General features: G+C 39.8%; 1 protein-coding gene across 1 annotated transcript; it reads right to left on the bottom strand.

Annotated features, from left to right (window-relative positions):
- Window positions 1-4,320: 4,320 nt before the first annotated feature.
- Window positions 4,321-8,632, bottom strand: LOC131301005 (amidase 1-like). The gene is made up of 9 exons (XM_058327096.1): window positions 8,382-8,632; window positions 7,891-8,043; window positions 7,624-7,748; window positions 7,416-7,541; window positions 6,576-6,758; window positions 6,209-6,356; window positions 5,929-6,097; window positions 5,002-5,136; window positions 4,321-4,687 (listed from the first exon to the last, which is right to left on the bottom strand). The coding sequence occupies exons 1-9, from the start codon at window positions 8,465-8,467 to the stop codon at window positions 4,535-4,537; spliced, it is 1,278 nt and encodes a 425-aa protein (XP_058183079.1). The 5' UTR covers window positions 8,468-8,632; the 3' UTR covers window positions 4,321-4,534.
- Window positions 8,633-9,770: the final 1,138 nt, after the last annotated feature.

The following is a 9,770-nucleotide window of genomic DNA, read 5'->3' as shown; positions in this document are numbered from 1 at the left end:
ATACCTCCCACTGCAATGCATAGAGCAAAGCAATGGTCGAACGGTAGTACGACTCATCATCGTCCAAGGTTGTTGGGCGTTTGAGGACCCCGGGCTCCAATAAATTGTGCCGGTTACCTAAAACACCTCAACGGGGCTGACCAACCATCGATGCGAACGGAGAATGCCGAAGAATGATTCGACGAGAGAGAAATGCAATGTTTTGAAAACAAACGCCTTTTGAAGTTTGGCTCACTTTTGTTAATTGATATTTGGAGACAATAATAAAAGCCCCAGTTCGGATTGGTCGGATGCTGAGATCCTGTTATGTTACCATTCCGTTCTTCAGCAGCGCGAAGCGTACTGTTTTGACAGACTTTTGAAATTTGCTCAATTATGTATTAATCGCCAAGTACCAATCAACGCAAGGAGATCCCCAGCAGAGTCGCCACTGTGGGCACGCGCCCCAAAAAAAGGATAAAAATGCTCGATCGGGTCCATTTTAAAAGATTGGGTGCGGCCCCTTTTCCGGAGAAAGCGCAGCGAACGCCACGATTTAGAGTCGCCACTTGGGTTTTAGTGGTGAAATTCCCAAGGAACCGAACTCGAAAACGTTTGCCACGTTTGTTTTGATTTTGAAAAGGCATAGATCGGTCCGTCGTCACCTTCGAAATCTGAGGTTCGGGGCCAGGTTACGAGAAGGGAAGGGTTTTATGGCACCTCTCTCGCCCAATCCGGAGATCGGTCTCTACTCAGGCATTTTGTTTTGTAAAACATTTGCATTTTTCTCTCATTTGATCATTTTTGGCCAGTTAGGGCGGGGGAACAATTAATGGGAATTAAACTGTAATAAGTTGTGGTTTATGTGACAAGATGCTTTATGGATGATTTGCTTGTAACAATAAATATAGATTGAGAACAAGCACTGAGAAACAGCCTGAATAAGTTGGAGTACGCTGCTTAAGAGGGGAATGAGCAGGCTCCGCACCAGCATGCACTGGCCGAGCCACCGCATGCTGACCATACCTGCGCACGCCACAACAAAACTGGCGTACTCCACTTATATGGTCTCACAGTCTTTGTTTGCAACCCTCTGGGCTCTGGAAAGGGACCAGCGCACAGCTAGGACAAACCATGCAGTTTAATAGAATAGAATATATAAAGTTACAGACAGATAAGAAGGCTTCAAGCCACGAAGGACAACAGAATATCTCAAAAATAGTGTGGGGATACGAAAGAGGCCAAGACCTAGCTGAGATGCAAGGGCCAACCACTAGATCATGGTGAGCACTGCCGTACGCCAGCCATAAAAGGCCGTACGCCAGTTTGATCTTGGTCCAGTGCTTGGCTTTTGCATCATCTGGGCTCTGAAACATGACCAGAAGGATCCCAGAGGCCCCCAAAGCAGACAAGGAATAACCATTAAATATTACAGCCTAGCAGCTCTAAATATACAGAAAGCAGTAAACTGATTATTAGCATACTAAGGTGATTGACAGAAATGTAAGCTAGCAGAAATGATGATCCATGATCCCCACGCCACTAGTGCTCGTACAGCCATGACTAGCGTACGACATAAGTGTACTGGCGTGCGCCATGTCTTATCTCAGACTCGTCGTATTTTACCAGTTTAAGGCCAGTGCTAGTATTGCGTACTAGCCTGGACCTTACTAGTCTCCCTCAGAAGTTGAAAACAGAACGGAACATAAAGGTGGTATACCTTTTTGTGTTGAGGTTTGAAGGTGGTATTGAGCTTAAGGGTTGAAGATGGAGGTTGTATGGTGACTGGATATCAGTGGGGTGTATGGAAGTGAGTTGGCCTCCCTTCTCTTTCAAAGGAAGAGGAGAGATAGAGAGCAAGAGGAGAGAAGAAGAAATGTTGCACCCCTTAATGTGGCTAACCCCTTGTAAAGGAATGCAAGGGGGGTATTTATAGAGGAGAGATAGACTGAGATCAGTTGGGCTAAGGCCTAAGGCCTTGTTTGGCTGGTTGGTTGAGAAAGGGAGCCTCCCATGCATTAAATGCATGAAACTTGCCTTGATGGGGGGTGTAGGAGAGAGAGGGAACGTCTCTGCCGAGAGTATTCATCAGGGAGACTGTGGCCGACGTCAGAGTGGCACAAAAATCTCGTCCATGTGGTTGATTAAAGTTGATTTGACTGGGATTTACTGGCGTGCGCCACATATGGATTGGCGTGCGCCAATGATAACTAGGTCAACGGTCGATGACCGACACGTGGTAGTTAACTGGCGTACGTCATCAAGTTACTGACGTAAGCCAGTTGGGTTCTGCTGGGGCTGTTTGGCTCTGGTTTGAAGGGTTTGAAGTGGGTTTGAAAGAGGTTCGGGACGCTCAAAGCTCAAACACACCATTGTCCTCAGACTGTTCTCGACCATTAATCATCATTGGAAAATAAAAAATCGGAAAAAATAGCATTTTCTGGACAGTCCAGAATGGGGTGTCTACAATTTCATCGAACAAAACATACCGTAAGTGTCAAGAAATGGGGCCATAAATTTACTCGTTTGCTACTTTATTTTTGATAAGTGTGTTTGCTAATTATAGGCCTTATATTCAAATCGGTGTTTTCAATTTTTGTAGAGCCAATTCATATAGGTCTTTATCCCTGCTTTAAAATTGGCCCAGACCATGTGACTGATTCCCCAGGGATGCTAGTATACGGGCTTGGAAACCATGAATTATCAAAGAAACGAAACCATAATCCACTCTACTTTGGTATTCCAGTTATGCCGATCATCAGCTAAAATGAAATTTTTTATTCATTTCGAAAAGTAGTTTGCACTAAAAAAAATTTATTCATTTTTTACACCGTTTATATATTAAAAAATATAGTTAAGAAATTATGTATTCCAATTTTCAATCTGGTTGAACCAGTGCAAATATCTTATTTTTTTGATTATTTTATCCTAAATGATCATAATGAATTTTTGGCTCTAAGGCCTTTCAACGAGTACCCGAAGACTCTTTTTAATCATATTTTTCCGTTAGTTTCATTAACGGTGTTGACAATTTTACCAATTTGGAATGTAAAACAAACAATAAGGACGAAATTGAGACAATTGAAACTAGAGGAACGAAATTGAGACAACTGTAAAACTAGAGAGACAACTACAAAAATTTGCCCTTAGATTTATTGCCTCGTACACAACCACCAAAAAAAGGGAGGCCTACGTCTACAGAATTATTTGGCTTTTGTTTTTAAACTCACGTGTTTTTCTTTCCGTCGCAGTGAAATATGGATGAAGCTCTTGTTGCTGTTTGAGATAATGTCGGAGCAATGTACGATTAGATGATCAGCAAGAAAATGACGATTTTGGGCTACCTTTCATACTATCGTTGTAAAACTTCTCGCGCGTAGGACAGGCTATAAAGTATAGGGGGTGTTGGTTTAGCTGACTAGCTAGCTTGTGGTTGTTTGAGATTTTAGACGTTTGATTTTGTTGCATCCTTGTGGTCTGGTGTTGTTTGTGGTTTGCTTTTGTTCATCCTTCTTCCAAGTAATGCTACTATACTTCGGCCTTGAACAATTTACCGGAATGGATTTCACTGTGTGCTCTTTCTCAATTTTGTTGATTTTACTTTTCATAAACAGGTTCTGGGGTAGGGGTGGAGGGTAAAAACAAATTCTTCATTAGGGATCGAGAAATAGACAGGGATGGTAGGTAGGTTTAAGATTGAAAACGTGGGATCGATTGATCTGTTTTAAAAGCCATTTGAAACAGAGAGAATCAAACCCATTCAAAACAGAGAGAATCAAACCCATTTAAAATCAAACCCAAATGCATTTTGTTTTCAAAATTAAAACTTTTCCTGGATAGAAGTGAGATTGCTCTATTTTCAAACCCAGTTAACATCGTCGCAAGTGTGCAGGGGAAATCAAAGCCGGCAGAGAGGAATGGAACCGAGGCGGTTAGGGAGAAAATTATGTCCGACTCCAGGGCGGTGGCAGACAAGATGGAAGAGCTATCTTTAGGGAAGGTATGGAAGAGGAGAAACCACTTCCGGCGGTGGAGGCGACTACAGTAGAGGGCCGATGATGATGTTTAGGCTATGGAAATGTGTGCGGTGTTGTGTTAGGCTATGAATAATGGTTCAATAGTTTGGGTGTGTAATTAAAGTTTAACAAAAGTTTGGATGTCTATTAGACAATGAGGTCAAAGTTTGAGAATTATTTGGAAAGTTTCCCCGTGAATCACCAACTTGGTTGAAAACAAGGCTGAAGTGTTCAGCCCACAATGCAAGGCTTTTAAACCTGGAAAGGCCACAAATTTGACCTCTGAGCTACATTTTAGTTTACAGGAAAGGGGAAATTAAAAAAATTGTCCATTGAAATAACGATCCCGCCATAATATATTGTTTATAACTATGAAGGCTTCCCTGTTCAATTATTGGAGAAAAATACAAGATGTTTAGCTGTCAAGAGTCAAGGTTAGGTCATAAACATGTACGGTCGTGAAATGTAAAAATGCAACACCGCTCTTATTTATTCAAATACAGTAAGAAATAGAAGTTTACATTAACAAGTTAAGAACTTCAGTAACTCAGTTCCTGAGCAATTTCAACTTGTTCCTTGAGAGTTCCATAAAGCGTCTCAACAAGATTCAGCAAGAACCCATCTGATCCATGTTTCGCTAACAAGGAAACTGACACGGGAAGATTGTCATACGTTCCTAGTGGTATGCTTACCTGTGAAATAGACCAACTTCAAAAATACTATTTTGCTAATCACAACGGTAAATATTAAGTTCATATGTCACACACATGCACTTTTGTGTCTCTGTCAAAAATACCATTTTGGTAATCAAGAAGGTAAATATTGAGTTAATATGCCACATGGACTCTTTTGTATACATGTAGAAATACTATTTTGGTAATCAAGAAGCTAAATGACAAGTTCATGTGCCACACAGATGCACATTTTTGTGTGTGTGTATGTGTGGGAGGTCCTTATATAACTTATATGAGAGAGAGAGAGAGAGAGAGAGAGAGAGAGAGAGAACCTGGCAGAAGCTAGACATTCCAGCAATAGACAACAAGCTGAAAGCTCTGAAACGAAATGTTTCCAATGTAGATGGCTCTGTTTGCAATTTTGGTGGAAGCCCTGGAACTGTGGGGATTGCTAGGATACCGTGGTCCTACATAATTAACAAGAATGAATGGTACAGGTAAGAACGGGAAATAAGTTGCTGATCAGTAATATGTTGTCTTCTTGCTTAATTCAAGCTTCTTGTCATTTATCCGATCCCAAGAAGATCATTCATAAGCCCAGAAACTGAAGCAAGACTAAATATTAATTTTGACCACATCCACCGTAGGTCTCGGCTATTTCTTCGTTGAATGTACAATACAGCTAAACCTAAAAAAATAGGATATGGGTACTGTTGGGTACAACCATGGCAAATTTGTTTTTATAATTTGGAGCAATAATTTACACGTAATAAATGCGCTTCAAATAAAGGAAATAGCTAAATGACTTTGAAAGATGCAACATCAAATAATAGTTTAATGTCAAACTTAAAGTAGAAATCAAAATTTAATATCATTATACAAAAGAACTAACCCAAATATTTATCCTACAAACATGCTGAGCATGGAAAAAGTAAGTCGTTATCGACTTAGCTTCATCTCTATATTGGGTATGATTTGATATAATGATATATAGGGCACTTCAAAGGTAAGGCAAAAGTCAAAAAGAGAAGTTTCGGAACGTTTCTCTTATATCTGATATGGATTTAGAAGTACCATGCAAATTACAGGTACCCAATGCGTTATGGATACTAGTACAATGGGGTTTTAGAAGCACTTGTGCTTCATAGATATGCATAATTGAAGCTCAACAATTTTGGATGACTCAAAGGATATACAAGGATAGAACTATCACTTTACAGAAGTTACTTGGCTTTTGAGATAAAGGAGATAGAGAATACCCCTAAGAGAGTAGTGAGAGCAGCACGTAGTTCAGTCTTCACCGAGTGGCAAACATCGATATTTTCATCTGTTGACCTCACGGCTGCCCACACTCTTTCTGATATACCAGGACCCAAATCAGGTTTGACTGTACTAACCCACCGACCATGATTGTTCTTGAATTCGGACCTACAAAGGCAATTGACAGAGGAGTAAACACACGATGAAAAACAGTCTTATTCAAGTCAAAATAAGAAACAAAAAGATTGATCCCAAATAAGACTACTTCATAAGGTTCACCTTTCAAGCTGCCTATAGGCACTTGAGAGAGCAGCCAAGGGCGCAACATTACATTCTTGATCCTCCAGTCTCTCGCCCTTGAAATGCTTCAAAGTCGGAACGTTGTCTTTAACATAGTCCCCAAGGCACACATACTTTAAAATGTGACCTGCATCACCAAATTGGTGATGTAAATCAAACTTAGGAGTGCAGCAAAATGCAATTAATAGTGAAGATGACTAGTCGAACAGTTGTTCATAGCATCCGTGCACAAGTGAGATGTGCTTCATCAATTAAAGCCCATTAGGAAAACAACATGGAACCTATGCCCTTGGCTGCTGGAGTAAACTACAAACACGGATGAATTGTACACATTTAGCCTACTTACCACCAAATAGCTTCTCCACCGATTTAACGAGGACTAAAGTAACTCGTTGACTTGGGATGCTTAGAAGCTGGAAACAATCTTCTGCAATAGTGATGTGAGTAGGTTTCACAGGTTCCACCTCAGGCAACTGCAATAATACCCGTCCGACTCGGTTTAGGATGTCGGCATCCCTAGCAAACCACCCTGAATAACAAGTGCTCAACTATGAATTATGTACTGATTAAAAAAGTACTCGAAGTTACCAATAGCATCTTCATAAGTACTGTAAACCAATCACACAATAAACAGAATGGCATGGACACAAGAGTGCCACAAAAACTTAACATGGGCATGGCCATGGACACAACAGCCTAGCTATTATAATGATTTTCTCGTACTTCCTGTCCAGATTGGGAGTCATTCTCATTCAAACTAACAATGCATCTAAACTAATGAATTTTTGTGGTAAATGGTTGTTGCTTAACGAAGTCACAAGTTGGACAAATGGCTGTCATGGTAGAGTTTATAATGGATTGAGAATGTTCTTTACACGTTAGTTTACTGTTGTGGGGAAAGTCAGAGAGAAGTTCGCTTCTTGGGTCTAAGGCTCGAAACATATTTGCATTTACCACATCATATTCTCTGCATTTTCAGCCTTTTCCACGTTCAGATTTTTGTGTCACTATATAAAACTAATTGCTTAACACGAATAGTTGAATGTCTCAGTTCCACTCTTTCCCCTTAGTCAGGAGATCAGCTACTTCCTCCAGCCATAGACTTCTAGGGCTACCTTGTTACGAGTCCCTGCAAGATAAGGCCAAAAAGCTTTCGTGGTATTCAATATTGTGTATGCTTCCTTACCAACAGTGTCGAGACTTTGTGCCAAAGGGATGACCCCAGTGGTTGAAACAACACCATGAGAAGGCCGAAACCCTAAAATCCCACAGTACGAAGCCGGAACTCTTACACTTCCTCCAGTATCGGTGCCTGTGACAAAGGAAACCTTTTGGTCCAACTTATGAAGCATAAATAGAAAAAACAACAAGCTTATAATAAAGGCACAACTCACCCAAGGAGAAATCTATCAGCATTCCACCAACTGCAACAGCTGATCCACTTGAAGATCCTCCAGGCAACCGATCTGGCGAACAAATATTTTTTGGAGTCCCATAATGCTTGTTTTCTCCATTTATACTGCCCCAAAACATATATTTCAGTTGAAATTTTACAATCAGAAGAGAACTCTAAAGATACACATTTTTGTCCTCCTAAACCCCTTCCAACAAGAACAACCAGCTTAAGTAGAAGAACAGTGTGTTTAAAGTTTAAACCGAACCTGTATGCCATTTCATCCATGACAGTTCTACCCATACATGTAGCACCTCCACTTAACACAGCCAAAACAGCAGGAGCTGTTGTCGTAGCAGCCGAATGAGTACGTGCCCAATCAGGATTTCCAAACCCAGTAACGTATCCCTCCATGTCAAATCTGCATAGATGTTTTAGTCTGATTAAAATGACATTAAAAAACAAACATTGACCCATCTACCTATCTTTTTATGTATCTACCTGCTTACCCAAAAAATGATTGGCCTATCCGTTTGGGAAGATATAAAACCCAGTATGAAAAACAGTCATCAGATAAGCTTACAGATGTAACTTTTATAGTAAACTGTGTGCAAATAAAACAAAGAGGTGCATAATACACTATTAATCTTAATTATGTGATTACTCGTCCTTTTATGTATCCTGATTCATAGTATGGCCAATAAAACTGCCCAAAGGGAGACAGTGGCTGTTATAGTTTTACTACGAGTATAGGCTCACTTGTAAAAAGCAAATGGATCATCTCCGGTCCCTTTGAGGACTAGAAAGTCTTGTCTGGCGCAATTCAATTGATGGGGACCATTCATTTCTTAGACCTTGTCGAGAACATTAGGAACGTCAAAAATGATATTGATTGGAAATGGTTTGATATCTTTTCGAAACACAGACATCTTGAGAAACATGAGATTCGTTCCAGCGTTGCAGTGCTGTTTATCTGAAGATAAATTTATTCATAAAACATTACAAACAATATCCAATGTTGTGATTTTTCACTTGGTTAATGTGCTCGATGAGGTCTAAAACGTAAATGGTCCCAATAATCAAAGTGGGTTCTGATAGGGCCTGAAAATGGGCTGGATAGAACTACCCAATCCTTCAAGGGGACTAGCGAAGATACAATTCCTATTCAAAAAAACAAAGCACAAAGACTTTTTTTTCTTTTGACTTTGAGCCACAAAAGTTAGAGATAAAATGAACTCATGTGGTCCCTCGTGTACGTGAAATGAAGCTCGTCACACAATTCTATTTGACAATCCCAAGTATTTATTTTGTAGCCCTCAATTTGCCTATCATTCATGCAAAAAATTCAAGATAATTGGATACAAATGAAGGCTTTGTTAAGTCATATTAGCCTAAATAGAAATGAATGGTTACACAAATATGGTAAGTTTCGATACATGTCGACGTCCAATCGACTTGACTTTTTTGAATGGAGGAGAAGTATGTCAAGTTTAATGAGATGGATGGATGGGATAAGTCACATTTTACTGTAGCCCTGTCAATAGATCGGATTCGATCCGGATCCGACAAATCCGATCCGATAAGACTGGAATTCGATCCGAATCCTATAATACTCGAATCCTATAGTGGTAATTCGAATCCAAAAAATCGGATCCGATCCGAAAACTATTTTACTTCAAAAAATTTAGCCAAAAAAAAATTTTAATTTAAAATAAAAATACAACTTCTTAAACATTTTTTTTTGCAAAATAAAAAATTTACATTTTTTTTTAATTAAAAAAAAATAAAGCTTGGATCGGATTGATAACGGATTAATCCGATCCGATTCGTATTTAAATGACCAGATTCAGATTATCAGATCGACGCTATCGAATTCGGATCCGATATCGAATTCGGATCCGATACGGTCCATTGACAGGCCTATTGTACCGTGGTAGCACAAAACATGATAAGCACATCTTCTTTTTCAAAAAATTCAGGAGTCGTTATGAGAAGTGGAACTGACTGACTGACTGACTAGTGGAACTGACTGACTGACTGACTGAGTAGAGTCTCGGAGCTGAGGAAAGGGGACTTACATGTCCAAAATTAAAACTGTGTGAATCTTCTAAGAACCAGTTACACAACTACACATGTTCAATCCACTAC

The sequence above is a fragment of the Rhododendron vialii genome, chromosome 1a (genome assembly GCF_030253575.1).
Source record: "Rhododendron vialii isolate Sample 1 chromosome 1a, ASM3025357v1".
NCBI lineage: Eukaryota > Viridiplantae > Streptophyta > Magnoliopsida > Ericales > Ericaceae > Rhododendron > Rhododendron vialii.
Note: the sequence above shows the minus strand (reverse complement) of the source record. Positions and strands in the feature narration are given on the sequence as shown.